The sequence below is a fragment of the Crotalus tigris genome, unplaced genomic scaffold (assembly GCF_016545835.1).
Source record: "Crotalus tigris isolate CLP2741 ecotype Arizona unplaced genomic scaffold, ASM1654583v1 scf7180000017666.379230911805:20528666, whole genome shotgun sequence".
Taxonomy (NCBI): Eukaryota; Metazoa; Chordata; class Lepidosauria; order Squamata; family Viperidae; genus Crotalus; species Crotalus tigris.
The window spans coordinates 20,330,477-20,348,443 of record NW_024096552.1 but is presented as its reverse complement, the minus strand read 5'-3'; the positions used below and the strand labels follow the sequence as shown (position 1 = coordinate 20,348,443).

Genomic DNA, 17,967 nt, shown 5'->3' with positions numbered 1-17,967 from the left:
CTCTTTTGCCTTTTTAAAATGTATTATGATGAAATCAAGACTTTTGAAGGCCCCCTCTAGCCAAAGCGGTAAGTACATGGACACATCTAAAATATCTTGTTGGTAAACGTAACAGAAATGTTTTGCCAGTGCCACTTCCCAAGCATTTTTTTTTTACTTTCTAATGTAGCTTATAGATTCTAGGTGGACTATATTTAAAGACTCATAGATAATAAAACCATTAAAAATGTACCTCTCCCCAAATCCCACCCCAATTTTTGAGAACATGGGGATATTATAAACAGAAAGAATAGTCAAGGCAGCCAAGTTACACAAGGACTAAATGGAAGACATCTGTATCCATCACTCTATCATTGGAGCTCCATTTACTGCTACATAGAGGAAAATATAATTAATTCTTTTTAACAAACATAAACCTAGACAAAGATAGATTTTCAGCAAGATCACAAAGAATTGCAGTATGTCAACAAATGCTGGAGCCCCAAAATAATTCAAACAGTACAGAAAGTAGGCAGTGGGAAGGAACTTATAAGAGCAACATGCCTCCAGAATTATTCATGGCTTTCTATTAATTTATTTTCAATTAATATGTTAAATATCAACTCAATGGTAAATGTCTAAGTGTGCCTTCCAGTTAATGGAGAAGTGTTACTTTGAAAAAAAAGAGGGATACATGAATGTATCAGGAAAACATGGATAAAGAAGATGAATTATATTTTTATGGCCATAAACACAAAAGCTGAACTCTTAATATTATTTGGTTGTTAACACTATTGGTACCATTACATTGGTACCATTACATTGGTACCACGCAGGGATAATATGTCATTAGTCTCATTGTTTAGAAAGAGGTTCGCTCCCAGGTATTTATACAAGAGGTTCGCTCCCAGGTATTTATACAAGACTGTTTTTTACAGAAAGCCACCAAATTCTATGAACATTTTACATTTCCTTTAAGACTTTTCCTATATAGCATTAGAACGATAGATGGATGGCATTTAATTGTGCTGAAGAACAATTTGAATAAATTTCAATTTCTGCCTGAGGCAAGAAGAGAAATTCCTGCTCTTACTTTAACTTCCCCATTATTGTCTTTTAAATAAATACATAGATATTTTTTGCTGTTTCAGGTTCAATGTCAGTTTCTTAGGATCAGCAAAAATCCTACTGAATTTTAATTAATTGCTTCCTCCTTAAAATTTCTGCCACTAATTCCTGCCTTTAGAACAATGGAATTATGCTTGTAAATGCTTTCAGTTATTACATTACACACTGGACTTTACAGTGGCTTCGTTTTATTGCAAAATAAATTTAAATAATGTAAAAAAAAGCTAGTACATTTTCTATTGCATGTGAGGAATATGAACTAATTAAAGATAAGTTATATTTCATAGTCATGAATGAATAGGGGGTAGTTAGTGCCAGAAGAACCAAGAATAAATCTGTCAATTTAAACTTCTAAATTATACTAACTAGTACAAAATATAGAAAGCTAAATTAAGGTGTGCTGCTGACATTTCTGTATTGTATTTAATACAGAAATATAAAGGGGGGGGGGAGAAAAGAATGGAAGCTAGTTAAATTCTTGAAGTGATCTCAGCAGTATTTATTAGAATATCAGCTTTATAAACATACACACCCAGCAGTGGTTTTTAGCTGGTTGCAGAGACCACAACATGCTTTCTTAGTTTCACAATCCTTAACTACTGTACCTCAATAAAGCTTTGTGTACTCTTGCTGCATAAGTTGGAATTTAAATGGAGAAATCTCTCTCTCTCTCTTTGAGCATCTAGTCTAAAATCAAAAATTAAGAAGACAGAATAACTTCTAACTTCACATTGATTTGTTGCTATCTTTTCTACCACAAGGTTTATAAAAAGAGGACATTTGAGCAGTCCTTTTTACAGATGGGTTTAGAAATACATTCTTATTTATATGTTTCTAAACTACTTACTTAAAATTTACTGTTGACTTTGTCAGTCACCCAACAGCTTGAAATAATTATCTTTTTCTTTTCGTTTTTTCCCCAGTTTGCGGGGGGGGTGGGTGGGTAGGGATATGTGTGTATGTGTGCATCCAGTGAATTATTCAGTTGGATAGGTCACATGTTATGGCTCTTCCTAATTCCAAATTCGTTATTGTATACCAGAGAGCAGTCAGAAACCTGTCCTATACTCATTCTGCCTACATTATCAAATGCTATTTTCTTGGATATCAGGTATTTTGTTCACCAAAATTCTCTTTAAAATGAGAAAGATCATCACTGGACATATGACAATACATAAACAAATAAATTATGGAAAAGCTAAGGTCACAAAGTATTATTTTCAAAATACACAAATATTCTTTGGCCAAAATCCTCCTCTTATTAAGCTATAAATATTTGCAGATTATCTTGATTCAGTCTCAGAATATCAAATATTATTTATAACCAGCATTAAGCCAGATAGATACAAAGAAACAGAGAAAATTAAAATATTCAGTCTTTGACTTTACAAACTTTCTTTCTAGACTTCATCTTGATAACCTTCAATAAGGAATAAGGCATCTATAAGCAATCACCTGATTAGCACATCAAAAGCCCAGTTTCAGCCATTCCAGATCAAATGTTGCAGGATGAATTCATGCCACTCTAAACCTAATGTTCTTTAATAATACACATAAATGACTCTTGGTTTATCTAGTTCAGCATTGTCCACATAGATAGCAGTAATTTTACCCAATGTAAGAGAAGTGTGCTTTTATTTCCTGGAAATGCTATTTTAAATTGGGGGTTTGATTTGCAAATCAGAGTTGACTCTGGCAACTACAAGTCCCTAGTTTCTTTGGCAATATATTCAGAAATAATTTGCCATTTGCTTCCTTGCCAGAGCTGAGAGAAACTGTCCAAACTGTCAGTACCTCCTGCTTCTAGCTAAGTGCCTTTCACCACTATGCTAAACTGGATCTTGCTTTATACTTTAGCTGTAGCTTTTTCCCCAACATATTTTGGCTGTGAAATGTAAAGCACCAACTGCTGCCTGGATTCAAGTCTGCATGCAGAGCAATTTCACTCATTTTACACAAGATTCTTGGTGCATCAGATGAGCATACCACACCTCAATATACATCATGTTTGAAGATTCACCTCATCTTCTATATTTGTTATCGCATATACTTGAGAAAGCATGTACATTTGTTGCTCTGTAAAGCCATGAAGGAAAAACCCTGATTGCTTGCTAGGACCAAATGCCATGGTAGTTTCCAGAAGCCTGGATGGATCTTGTGATATTGCAATAGAATGTCTGTGAAAGAAATAAAGTTCCCAAACGGTATACCCAGGAATAAAAGTATAGTAAGTTGAGGGAAATCTACAGGGAAGAAAGGAGCAAAATTGACTCTAAAGTACACAGAAATAATGGGATTATTTTTTTTTTTGCAAGTAACTGTTTTATTTATTTTAATGGTGGGAATATTGAGAGATGACACAGAGGGAATAGTTACCATTTAATGGAATGCTACAAATCCTGTTCACTTTTAAAACAAAATCATTTGAGGCTACTGTGAAAAACAGTATGGGAATCAAAGAATACTGGAACAATCAAATAATATAGCTGGGTATGTAAAATCAGCTTTTCTGTAAATTAAACCATTCCCACATTTCATTGACAAATAACTAACATTCATATAAGGATAGAACAGCTTCCTTAACAAAGTTACTTTTGGACATACCGTAGTATTGGGGGCAGAAGATATACAGCATATATAGTAGACTTTTCTCAAGGCAAGCTTGATTCCTGGTGACTAACCCATCCATATATAAAGATAATATTGCCACAGCTAATTTCAGGGATGTAGCCATGTCTGGAACATCAAGAAACACTTCTGCTTCTGGCAATTCCAAAAATCTGCTGTGTAGATCATCCTGAGCATGTAAACTATTGGGAGAATTTTCCAGAATGGCTAGTCTTGTGATGATGATTAGCTAGGTAATTTCACCTTCTGTGATACCATCAAACTTAAGTATACTTTAAAAGTATAATAAAAATAAAGTGTTCACCAACAATTTTTGTAATTAAGGATTTTATGCTAACCTTGGTTATGCATTTATTTTCAGACTTTTATGATGAAGGGGAACCATGATGCATTTAGTATTAATAATTTCATAAATTTTAGCACATGGACATATTAAAGCACTAACATATTCCAAAACCAAACATATTTATTCTGAAAAGCTACAATTGTCCAAGGAAAACACAGTGTAGTACATTTAAGAATATCCAGTTAAATTTGAGTGTTAAGGTAACACCCAGACAATTTTAAGAAATTATCATTTTGATTTAATATGGGAAAAAATCAATTAAATAGAATGGAGTCTTCATCAATGTCAATCACAGAAGATATGTCTTCATTTTCATGGAGTTAAAAACCTCTTAGAATTGTAACACTTCTCATTACTAACCAAAAATTTGAATCAGAATGTTTTGATGGGCTCAACAATCAGTAAATCAAGTAGAATTACATAGGATTCAGTCATAAATCCTTAGAGAACAGCTTCTCAAAATTGCCTTCATAGTCAAGGGTTTTATTGAGGATGGGCTTGTCCACAAATTCCACCAAACAATTCTGGATGCCACAAGGAGACCTCTCTAGCTCTAGAATGGTAATATTATTTGGAGAAGATGAAACAAGGATATTTCTAGGCACGAACAATGTTAATTGAGGGCCAAGGGATGGCCAATAGCGTCCTAAATTAAAGCCATTAATCCAGACTTGTCCCTGCAAAGGAAAAAATATATAATTTTAGCTATCCTGACTGCAACATTTATATGAAATCAAATCTAACAAAATTCTAATTAAGAATTCAAAATTTCCCACCCCAACAGTGATATCAGGGTTTGGGTTTGGAGCATTTATTAAAGAAGCAACCAGAGGAATATATGTAGGATTATATAGGGCACTACTGGATATGGCTTCAAATATGCTCAGGAAGCCAAATGAGTCATCTATGGCAAAGTTTCTCAACCTTAGCAACTTTAAGATGTATAAATTTCAGATTCCAGGATTCCGCAACCAGAATGTCCACACATCCCAAAGCTGTCAACAAGAAACACGGATCTACTCACTGAAGGGAGTTGGGACTTGGAGTGATAGAAAGTGCCTACAAAGGCACTGATTAGTTGGATCACTTCTTACACAGAAATTAAATCCATCTCTCTAACCTCTATGCTAGCATGCTGTTCTTGGAATCACTGAAGGGTATTATACTGATTAGACAATATTTGTAACAAGAAAAACTGAAACAATTTAAAAAAAGGAACTCAACCAAGTTATTGTGCAAACAGCCTTTGCAAATCCCATTTTTAATTTTTGGCAGCTCATTCTGTTTATGCACATTTTCTATACCTTTTAAAGAGTAAAATTCATTTTAAGATAGTTCTGTAAATATGCTAAATCACATTCCACAAAGTGTTAGATAACATTCTTATCAAAATTATCTCTTGCTGTGGCTTTGACAAAATTGCCCTTGCTAATCTGTTTTGTTTGTTTGTGTGTATGTATGTGTTGGTGTGGGTGGGTGTGGCAGGAGATTGATAAGACTTTTGCAGCATTAAGCTAAAATATATAGTGTTCTCTATTATTTGTTTAATACATAAAAAAAACAAAAATAGAATCTGTAAGTAACAATTCACTCCAAAAGAAGAATTTAAAATGACCTCTGCAAGAAAAAGGTTTACTTGTTTAAATTACTATATTCATTATAAATCTGACTTTCTTATTTCAAAAATAAATTACTGATGACAAAAATTCTAATATTGTACTTAGATAAACACCTATATAATATAGCACTTTCTCATAAAAATTAAACTTCAATGTCCCAATGACACTTTAGTTGACCTTAACGGGAGAACAAAGAAAATATAAATTGATCAGTGATTACTACACAGGATGACAATATCCAATTCTACATCAAAGGTGAAATTCCCAGTTGCTGGGAAATAAGGAAAGATGTATTGAGGAATCTTACATAAGCCCTGCTTATGGAACCTACAGGCATCCAGTTGGGTATAAAGCTCTTGCGATTTTTGAAACAAACATTTTTTGCAGGGAGAAATGTAAATATGTAAGTATGTATTTACATACTGAAGTATGTAAATACGATTTATCTTTATGTATCTATTGATGGCTAATTTGTTTGAATGCCAAGTTTCCAGAAATTCCCTATCATTTTTTTGGATTTAGCTTAGTCTAGGATGCTAATATTTTCCCAGCTGAATCAATATTTGAATCTGTCCATATATTGTGAGATTAAGAAACTTTCATAATGTCTTTTGATTGCTAGTTGTGTTCATGGATGCATTCTACTAGTCTTTTGCCTATATGCCCTATGTAAGACTTTATGTTGAAGATGATCCTTGTATTTTCTTTTTAGACTACTGGATCTTTTGTTTTACTTAAAATATGCTGGAAGGATTTAGTTAGTTTGTGTGCTATGGTAATGCCATGTAGTTGTGATAATCTGTGGTTGTTCTGATATGTTTTGATGTTTGGCAGTATAATCCTTTTTATAGCTTGTGTTGTTTGTGCTGCAAAGATTTGACTGGTCAGGCATTTAATGCCAAAGTTGCAAGAAACTCATGGATGATGTTGTATAGGAAGTGTTTCCTTTTTCCTTTGAAAACTGTAGGCATTCTAGATCAAGAAGCATTATTCAAAAGAAAGATTAAAAAAGGAAGGAAAAAAGATCAAAATGCATCCTCTCAATTAATCCAGATAATTAATACCACTCAAACAATCTAGCAGAAAAAGAAGCCTAATCAAGGAATTACAGAGCAGAAAACACACTTCCACCAACAAGGTTAACTACTGTATATGAATGGCAAGCAAATCCTATACTCACTAGCATTGATGATTTACCTAATCAGGTAATGCTGGTCTGTGAGCAAACAGCCAAGAACAGAGAGCATCAAGGACTCCCTAGTTCAACCATGAATTACAAATATTCTCTTCTCTAGTAAAAATCAGCCAGTATCAGCTCTTACTATAGACCCCGTTTTTAATATTAGCTTACAGTTTTCACTTCTATATAGGAAGGGGTACTGAACAGTGCCTTCTGTATAGTTCTATGGAATTGCATGACAAACTATTCAAGTAATTAATAGCAAATAAGGTGCCATCAAGTATGATGAAAGAGACAGCTGTTCTCCGGAATAAATATGAGTTTCACATAGCCTAATCTGAAAGAGGACTTATGTTATGTGTTCTTCAGCCACTTTTTATTGCACAATAAAAATCTCACTAGTGGGCTAAAAGAATAAAATTAGAACACATGAACAAGAGACATAACAGCACAGATACAATTGAAAAGAAATTAACTTTTCTACTGGGGTGAAAGGTTTTCTCTTGATTGAAATAATACAGAGAATTAGTTCCCTGAACTTCAGATATCATAAGGAATGCTTCCCAAGGACACCTTTAATTAGAAATAATGGACCAAATAACTTTTTAATTTTCACAATTTGTGCATTCTAATCATTGACATTCTCAATAAAAAATTCTCAAATGAAAAATTATAAGAACTGTTATGTTATGAGAGCTATTAAGGCACATGAGTCTTGGGCACTGGAACGTATGTGTGGAAGGCAGAATATGAATTTCAGTATTAATCTGCACATGAGGCAAGTACTAAAAATATCCCAAATCCATAACTAACATTAACATAATTCAGCCAGTACATATCTACAGGTTTACCAGTTGCAAGAGATAGATATTAGACAGTCATAATTTAGTTTTATTTGATTATATCAGCCTGAAGATAATTGTTTTGTCATATATTGCCAACTTTATCAATCCTTGTGGTTGACCTACTAAATATTCCTATTATTAAGCAGCATTCAATCCTAGCACTGGAAATTAACAATCTCAATACTGTTAATATACTCGAATTAAGCTGCCTTACACTTTACCTATAAATGAGGTGGATGAGAAATCTGATATGAATTTTGAAGTTATACATGAACTTTTTATGAAAAAATAAATTGTACCTTTGTCCAACCTGGAAATTTGAGATAGGTGTCCTGAGGCAAATCTGGAATTTCACTAGGAATGGAAAAATTGCCAGTATAAACATTAGGCCCTTCATATGTTGATATATTCCTTCCAGATATCTTATGACTCAAGCCCTCTTGTACTGCTCTGTCAATGTCCAGAGGATATATCTCCCAGTCAAGGAGGATATCTTTAGCAAGAGTTAAATTCGCAATCAGACCCTGAAAATAAATGTATTATAAATAGTCAGAGAAGAGTTTTATTGCTTTGGAATTCTCTTTCTCTCTTCCTCCTTCCCTCCCTCCCTCCCTCCCTTTCTCTTTCTCTCTCTCTCCTTCTACCTGAGTTTTTTGCAGTCTCATAGCCTTATTTTGAAAACCCTCAGTATAGTGACTACATAAACTTCAATAAGTTAGTGCAGGTCGTCCCATGAGATTAGTAGGTATTTGGGAGCTCTGGAAAAAAACACTGATTATACAGATATTTTTCAACTGGATTTCTGCTATGATTAGATAAATGGCATATGGGAGAGTGATAGAGGGAGTGGTACCCTATTGATCTTGTTTGATCTTTCAGCAATGTTCAACAAGGTTAAATATAGTTTGTATTCAGAGTTTAGGCAACTGATTCATCTAAAGGTTTTTCTTTTTTATATTACACAATTCTTACAGAATTCTCTTTTAACAAAATTTATTAAAATGGAAAAGAATGGGCACAGGAATTTCTTCAACTGAACTTAATTTATCACTTTGAACCAATTTATTTGGATGGGGATAGCCATAGCCTTACAATATACTGGGGGGTAGGAAGTCTATAGCTGGTTATTTTGGTCACATATCATTTGAATCTTTTTTAATCCGAGAACCAATTGTGGTTGATATGGCACAATGATTCTGCTTCTATCTATGGAAATTGTTCAAAGAAAAATAATGGGTGATTGTTTTTTTGACAACTGAAAACTTTGGGCTAGATTGTTGCAAGGCATATTGTCCCTGATATGGTTTAACAAATGTATGAGTTCCCTGGGAAGGGATGTTCATTAGGAATTTGAGGTGTCATTAATTTACTTGTCATTAACATGCTGAAGTCATAACACTCAGCTCTGTATCTACATCAGAAAAAGCTGTGATAGCCAGAACAATGCTATGATGGGATAGATGTGGCTTAATATACTAAAAATGAATAAGATGGGGATTTTGTAGGTCAGTGGATTCAAGGGAATGAGAATTTGGGGAATAGCTTGATCTGAAAAGGATATTCTTTCTCAGAAATGTAATGTGGGTGCATTACTTGAGTCAAAGCATTAGTGATAACTCAAATCTTTTTAACAGAAGTGCATACTATCAACTCCATCTGGAATACCAATTGTATTCTGACTTGGTTAGGGAAACCTAACAATAGTGGTTAACAAAATGGTAACCATGTGATTGGACTATGCATTCTTTGTGAGGTTGCGACATGCTTGATCCAGACCCTGTAACTGGTACAAAATGCAATGGTTGGACTGCTGAGTGAGGCATGTTTTTGACATATAAGAGTCCAAACAATTTGAAAAGACTTGGTCAAGTGATAGAATCATTGAGGGAAATCCTACTGCATATGCATATAATAACCACCACAAGCCTCAAGCTATCCAAGTTATTTACACAAATAGCCAAAGGTGTTACTATTAACATTAGAAGGTAGCTTACAACATTAACAGAAATAGCTCAGATGCAAAAGCTGTCAATACCTGAGCATCACCTCTAAAGCTCCATTTTTAGAGATTCTTTGTAAGATAAATTTAATCTAGGATTTTGATCTCACCTTTACACTTTAAGTTTCACGGTACAATATGATTTGCAAGTTTCCACATCCTGTAGTGAAGCAGTTGAACACATGAAAGCTATGTTCCTTAAAGAAAACTATGAAGCTCTCTTTTTTTGCTTTTTTTCACTAAGCAATTTTGCTGTGATAGTAGTTTGTGCTATCACAGCAAGATTGCCTCCAAAAGTGGTGCGCGTGAGAGAGAGAGAGAAAAAGACTAAAACTAATTTATATCTGTATATCTTCTTTAATAATAATACTGGTATATATATACAATATCAAGCTAAACTCAATTCAACTGATAAAAGTAATGTATTTCTGATAAGAAATCCTTGCTATCAAAATCAAGGTTGGCAGCAGACTATATTTTGCATAATCAATCCATACAGAGGCAACCCATAAAAGGGTTGACATGGAGAAAATAAACTTCTGATATTGTAAAATAAATGATATTCCAACTTTTATGCCAAACTTACTAAAAAATTGTTCCCTGATGTTGAAAGACAATAAGGAACTAGAAATGAGAAAATTACTTCACAACTAATCAACATCAAAACTGGGTTGGCACAGACCACAAGTCTTCAGATTACAATGATTAGAACAAAAACAATATACCTACTCCTACTTTCCAACTTATTTTAGATAACAATGTAAATACAAAGGATGATAGGGAGGATCTGTACTCCTCCAGCAAGCCCATAAGAACTACATGATCTGAATAACTGTTCACATTTCCAAAGGAAGGTCCCTATTGAGATAACATCTCTTCATAAAACACTGTATTGCATCTTGCCTGCATTAGGCCAATGCCAGTGGCATTTAAGGCTTGGTCAGATTGTTTATTATGCATATTTTTAATCATCCTCATGTCCACCAAAGACAGCAGGGATTTTGGAATCACTAGTCAAGTATAGTATCCCTTTCTTAATTAAAGGGATACAATGGTATCTCAAAAAAAATTTTCTTCTTCAACTATACCTCTAAATACTATACCTCTATAATTGTTCACTCAATAGCATTAGAAGTGCTGCTTTGTGTTCAAATAATTGGCAAGTTTATAGCTGACTGGACATATAAGACAGGTGAAACTATACCTTGAAGTCATTGTTGTATCGTCCATAATTGACTCGACCCATATTTTCTATCAACAAATCCAGAGTGGCACCTGCATTCCCAGTTATGTTCAATGTCAAGGATTTCCTTCTTTCAAGAATCCCTTGGGGAATCTAAATGGGCAATATATTTTAAAATTAAACCCAAAACAAGACAAGAACAAAAGCTATGTCACTCTTCACTAGTGCTTTTTTCAGATGTATCTGCATTTTGATGGGAGGTTTTAGAAAGTGCTTAATGCCCAACTGTGCTAATTCATAATCTGACTTGAATCAAAATTATGATAGTCATTTATATAATTCAAAATATTTCAGGTGTTTTTTTTAAATAAAATGAGTACTTCTGAAGAAGTTCAAATTTCCCCACCCTCTGTGGTCAGGAAATTTAAATAATTGACAAAAAAATAGATACCGTGAGGGGAATTTTTTTTTGATTCCCAGCTGATTTTGTATGTCTGCCCACTGACAAAGAAATCAAGTCTATCATTTTAATGATAGGTTTGTTTTATCAGTGAGAGACAGAATAACAACAAAATTCAGGTTAATTCAGGTGAACTAGAAATTCAGGTTAATGAGGGCAGATACGATATTGTTGCCATTACGGAAACATGGTGGGATGAAACTCACACATGGAACACACAGCTAGAGGGATTTAAATTATTTAAAAGAAACAGACCAAATAAAAGAGGAGGTGGAGTTGCTCTCTATATAAGAAATAACTACATCTTCACAGAAATAGAGTACAACAATGATAAAAACTGTCTTGAATGCATTTGGGTCAATATAAAAGGGGGGGGGAATGACATTGCCATAGGTGTATACTACAGACCACCCAACCAAACAGAGGAAATAGATGAACTTTTTGCTAGTCAGCTAACTAAGGTATGTAGGAAGCACATCACAATAGTAATGGGGGACTTTAACTACCCTGACATCAACTGGGAGACAAACTCCGCACCAAGTGGAAGATCAAACAGGTTCCTGGCAAACCTAGCAGACAACTTTGTCTCCCAAAAAGTAGAGAATGGAACTAGGGGATTAGCCATTTTGGATCTAATTCTCACTAACAGAGATGAAATGATAGACGGTGTTGGAGCCATAGGAACCCTGGGAGGAAGTGATCATGCAATATTAGAATTCAACATTATAGAAGCACAACCAATAGAACACAGTCAAACTAGAGTCTTGGACTTCAAGAGAGCTAATTTCAATAAACTTAGAGAGGGCTTGGGAAGGATTCCATGGATGAGAATCCTCAAGGGGAAAACAACTCAAGAAGCTTGGGAAATTTTGAAAAATGAGATAATAAAAGCACAGTCTAGCACAATACCAACAAAGAGGAAAAATAACAGCTCTCAAAAGAAACCAGCATGGCTGCATAAAGAACTCTCTGACAAATTGAAAGATAAAAAGGACAAGTATAGAAAGTGGAAAGAGGGGAACATAACTAAGTCAGAATATCAGCAAATAGCCCGAGCCTGCAAAGATGAAGTGAAGAAAGCCAAGGCTCAAAATGAACTGAGGCTTGCGACCAAAGTCAAAAATAACAAAAAAAGCTTCTTTCAACATGTAAAAAACAAGAAAAAAGTGAAGGAAATGATTGGTCCATTAGTGGGTGGAAGTGGCAAGAAGGTGACAAGCAACAGGGAGAAAGCAGAACTATTTAACTCATTTTTTGCATCTGTCTTTACACAAAGGGAAAAAACAGACCAACCTATCAAAAATAGTGCCACAAAAAACAAAACAGAAACACAAGTTAAGATAGGCAAGAAAATCGTTAGTGAGCACCTGTCCAGCCTAGATGAGTTCAAATCGCCAGGACCAGACGGATTACACCCCAGAGTTCTCAAGGAACTGGCAGATGTGATATCGGAGCCACTGAACTATATTTTTCAAAGATCCTGGAACACAGGGGAACTACCAGAGGACTGGAAAAGAGCTGATGTAGTTCCCATCCTCAAAAAAGGAAAAAAAATGGATCCAGGAAATTACAGACCTATCAGCCTGACCTCAATACCTGGGAAGATCCTGGAAAAGATAATCAAACAACGAATCAACGAACACCTAGAGGCAAACAAAGTCATTACTAAAAGCCAACATGGGTTTGTCAAAAATAGATCATGCCAGACAAATCTTATTGCATTCTTTGACCAAGTGACAAAATTAGTGGATCAGAGGAATGCTGTGGACATAATTTACTTGGACTTCAGTAAGGCATTTGATAAAGTAGATCACAACCTACTACTTGACAAGATAGAAAAATGTGGGGTAGACAGAACCACCACCAGATGGATCCGTAGCTGGCTGACCGGCCGTACTCAGCGAGTGGTCCTCAATGGAACTGCATCTATATGGAGGGAAGTGTGTAGTGGGGTGCCCCAGGGCTCTGTTCTGGGCCCAGTACTCTTCAACATCTTCATCAACGATTTGGATGAAGGGATAGATGGGGAACTCATCAAATTTGCAGACGACACCAAGCTGGCAGGAATAGCCAACACTCCAGAAGACAGGCTTCAGATACAGAAGGATCTGGACAGACTTGAACACTGGGCACTAACTAACAAAATGAAATTCAATGGTGAAAAAAGCAAGGTTCTACATTTAGGCAAGAAAAACCAAATGCACAAGTACAGCATAGGTGGCACCATGCTCAATAGTAGTAACTGTGAGAGGGACCTCGGAGTCCTAGTAGACAATCACTTAAATATGAGCCAGCAGTGTGCTGCAGCTGCCAAAAAGGCCAACACAGTGCTAGGCTGCATTAACAGAGGGATAGAATCAAGATCACGTGAAGTATTAATACCACTCTTCAATGCCTTGGTAAGGCCACACTTGGAATACTGCATCCAGTTTTGGTCACCACGATGTAAAAAAGATGTTGAGACTCTAGAAAGAGTACAGAGAAGAGCAACAAAGATGATTAGGGGACTGGAGGCTAAAACATATAAGGAACGGTTGCTAGAATTGGGTATGTCTAGTTTAACGAAGAGAAGGACAAGGGGGGACATGATAGCAGTATTCCAATATCTCAGGGGCTGCCATAAAGAAGAGGGAATTAAGCTATTTTCCAAAGCACCTGAAGGCAGGACAAGAAGCAACGGGTGGAAACTAATCAAGGAGAGAAGCAACCTAGAACTAAGGAGAAACTTCCTGACAGTGAGAACAATTAATCAGTGGAACAGCTTGCCTCCAGAAGCAGTAAATGCTCCAACACTGGAAGTTTTTAAGAAGAGACTGGACAGCCATTTGTCCGAAATGGTGTAGGGTTTCCTGCCCGAGCAGGGGGTTGGACTAGATGACCTCCAAGGTCCCTTCCAACTTTACTACTATTACTAAAATTCAACAAAACACATTTCAAAAATTTATAAATTGATTTGCATTTTAATGAGTGAAATAAGTATTTGATCTGCTATCAATCAGCAAGATTTCTGGCTCCCAGGTAACAAGCTAAGGTTAGGAACGCTCTCTTAAAGGGAGTGCTCCTAATCTCATCTTGTTACCTGTATAAAAGACATCAGTCCACAGAAGCAGTCAGTTACTCAGATTCCAAACTCTCCACCATGGCCAAGACCAAAGAGCTGTCCAAGGATGTCAGGGACAAGATTGTAGACCTACACAAGGCTGGAATGGACTACAAAACTATCACCAAGCAGCTTGGTGACAAAGTGACAACAGTTGGTGCGATTATTTGCAAATGGAAGCAACATAAAATAACTGTCAATCTCCCTCAGTCTGGGGCTCCATGCAAGATCTCATCTCATGGAGTTTCAATGATTATGAGAACGGTGAGGAATCAGCCCAGAACTACACAGGAGGATCTTGTCAATGATCTCAAGGCACCTGGGACCATCATCACCAAGAAAACAATTGGTAACACACTACGCTGTGAAGGATTGTAATCCTGCAGCCCCGCAAGGTCCCCCTGCTCAAGAAAGCACATGTACAGGCCCACCTGAAGTTTGCCAATGAACATCTGAATGATTCAGAGGATAACTGAATGAAAGTGTTATGGTCAGATGAGACCAAAATCAAGCTCTTTGGCATCAATTCAACTTGCCATGTTTGGAGGAGGAGGAATGCAGCCTACGACCCCAAAAACACCATCCCCACCATCGAAAATGGAGGTGAAAACATTATGCTTTGGGGGTGTTTGTCTGCTAAGGTAACAGGACAAAGTCACCACATCAAAGGGACAATGAACAGGGCCATGTACTGTCAAATCTTGGGTAAGAAGCTCCTTCCCTAAGACAAGGTATTGAAAATGGGTCATGGATGGGTATTCCAGCATGGCAATGACCTAAAACACACAGCCAAGGAAACAAAGTGCTCAAGAAGAAGCACATTAAGGTCCTGGAGTGGCTTAGCCAGTCTCCAGACCTAATCCCATAGAAAATCTGTGGAGGGAACTGAAGGTTCGAGATACCAAACGTCAGCCTTGAAACCTTAATGACTTGGAGAGTGCAAAGAAGAATGGGAGAAAATCCCTCCTGAGATGTGTGCAAACCTGGTGGCCAATTACAAGAAATGTCTAGCCTCTGTGATTGCCAACAAGGCTTTTGTCACCAAGTACTAAATCATGTTTTGCAAAGGGGTCAAGTACTTATTTCACTCATTAAAATGCAAATCAATTTATAACTTTTTTGAAATGCATTTTTCTGGATTTTTTTGTTGTTATTCTGTCTCTCACTGTTAAAATAAAACATTACCATTAAAATTATAGACTAATCATTTCTTTGTTAGTGGCAGTACAAAATCAGCAGAGGATCAAATATTTTTTCCCTCACTGTAAGCATGGTAAGTGTATAAAGAAATATTAAAACAACTCCCTGTTTTCTTGATGTTTTTTTTAAGTCAAAAATTCACCTTTGTTTCTCTGATTGATGTCATAAACCACTCTTAGTATATATCAAGAACCCCTTTATTGCATTTAGTACATTCTATCATTCCTTGATAAAAAAAAAGAATGGACAACCTTTAGGTTGTTGGGCTCATATTTAATATTTTTGGAAAATTAAAGAACCACAAAGGTGGAACAGTGATGCAAAATACATAGAGCTATATATAAAGAAATGATCTGGGAAGTTCTTAGCTTTTAAAAAATCTATTAACTTTGCTGTAGTATTTGACTACATTTTTAGCTTCTGTTTAAAATTGATGAGAAACGGTACCATCAATTTTCAGAAACAATAGAGAATCCAGGGACTATAAAGAAGAAATTTGGGGGGAGGGAGGGGGATAATGAACACTTGTCAAGTTAACATTCTCCTTCTTTTTTCCTTCCATTGATCGTTTTCTAATCTTAGAGAAAACATAGTGTAGCATCTCATCTTCTTTGATAAAAATGCCATTCAAATCAACCTGCAAACCAATTGCTAGCTAAAGTTACATAGCCATGTTTGAAATCAAATACAGTCTAAATCCACTTCCTTGCTCCTCTCATTGCCCGCACCTTGATAAAGGGCAGGAGACAATCTTTTTCATGTATTTTTAGTTAAAATGCTGGCGTGAGCACATATGGCTTTGGCTTGACATCGTCTCAGAAAATACACATTTCAATGCATTCCTTCTAGTTTTTAGGAAACAGTCAGAATAGATCATTCAGAATGTAACAGGCAATGATATTGATAAGTAAACAATTTAAGTTTATTGTCACTTATTTTATGAGTACAGTATATTGTCATGTGACTTCAGGGATTATTTTTCATAGATGCCCCTAAATTTGCAAAGAGGCGGAATACCTTGATACCCTACATTAGAATTTTGCAGTTATAAATCAAGGATCCATAGTCATGAAAATAACCAGAAATTATTGTGACAGTAGTATCCTAAAACTGATCTATCTGAATTTATACTAATCCACAGTATTGGCATGTTTCTAACAAACTATTTTTAATGCATTTCTACAAGGAGACTGCGCTGGGTAAGACAAAGAAGCAGCCTCTGACCCAACTTCAATTGGGAAGCACTCATAGCCTTGGATTTTGCCTAAAAGAGCAAAATGAAGTTAAGACTAGTGTTAACATCGACAAGATCAAGCCATTATAAAACTAAAATATCTATCTATAAATATAAGAATATAAGCAAATTTATCCGTCAATGACCATATAAAGAAATAAACAGCCTTCACCACGATCACAAAACTGATCTTACTTAGAAGACAGTACTTATTTGGTATTCTTTTCATATAATTATTACTACATTACATATAGGAGACAGGATAATCCCTCAGGGAATCATAGATAGATAGATAGATAGATAGATAGATAGATAGATAGATAGATAGATAGATAGATAGATAGATAGATAGATAGATAGATGTAATCATAGCTACAATTACAAGAAAGCAGTTTTGATATGGTGCTTTACCCCATCCACAGAGACATAGCCTCGATCACGAATGCCATCAAATGAAAAGAGAATTTCCTTACTACAGTTTCTTGGTAACTTTGTTCTGTATAATACGTATCCAAAATACTTGAAGAAAAAATAAAGAAAAACAAATATTGAAAATTATTTTTAAGCAAGCATTGCATTTTTAATTTATTTATTATATCAATTTATATAGCAATCTCACAATTGCAATTGGGAAGCACCAACAGGGCTCAAATTACACTTATCTTTTTGCAACATTCTGGAAAAAAAACCATAATATACAGTTTTCAAGGTTTAAAACTAACACCAAATATTTGCTATTTAAGAGTCACCATTATCTTCAGGTATTTAACAAGGAATGGTAGGGGGGGGGAAATGGGACTAGTGCTAGTACCAGTTTTGGATGCTCTGTACCTATGCTGATAGTTCTCTTGTAAGAATTACAAACAAATATGTTAGTTGGACAAGAACTGTTGAGGAGAGTTTGGAAAATTATTATGAAGTATAAAAGACATATAATAACTAGTTTATTTGAGGTTAAGAGTGTGGAAAGACATAGATTTATATTCTTATCAGCATATCCTCTAATAGGACTAGAGTACATGGAAATAATTAGGTCCGTCATCTGGAAAATATTTGTTAATATTTG

The 17,967-nt window shown here is 35.4% G+C and overlaps 1 protein-coding gene across 2 annotated transcripts in view; it reads right to left on the bottom strand.

Annotated features, from left to right (window-relative positions):
* Positions 1 to 3,403: 3,403 nt before the first annotated feature.
* Positions 3,404 to 17,967, bottom strand: part of GLB1 (galactosidase beta 1) — a 49,891-nt gene continuing 35,327 nt past the window's right edge. Inside the window, exons 13-16 of one of the 2 annotated variants that reach the window (XM_039336962.1) lie at positions 17,313 to 17,420; positions 10,929 to 11,060; positions 8,025 to 8,249; positions 3,404 to 4,758 (exon numbers count right to left, since the gene is read on the bottom strand). In XM_039336962.1, coding sequence (XP_039192896.1) covers positions 4,513 to 4,758; positions 8,025 to 8,249; positions 10,929 to 11,060; positions 17,313 to 17,420 — 711 coding nt within the window. In that variant the 3' untranslated portion in view covers positions 3,404 to 4,512. The remainder of the gene's footprint in view (positions 4,759 to 8,024; positions 8,250 to 10,928; positions 11,061 to 17,312; positions 17,421 to 17,967) is intronic. The other variant, XR_005556005.1, reaches the window with a different exon arrangement.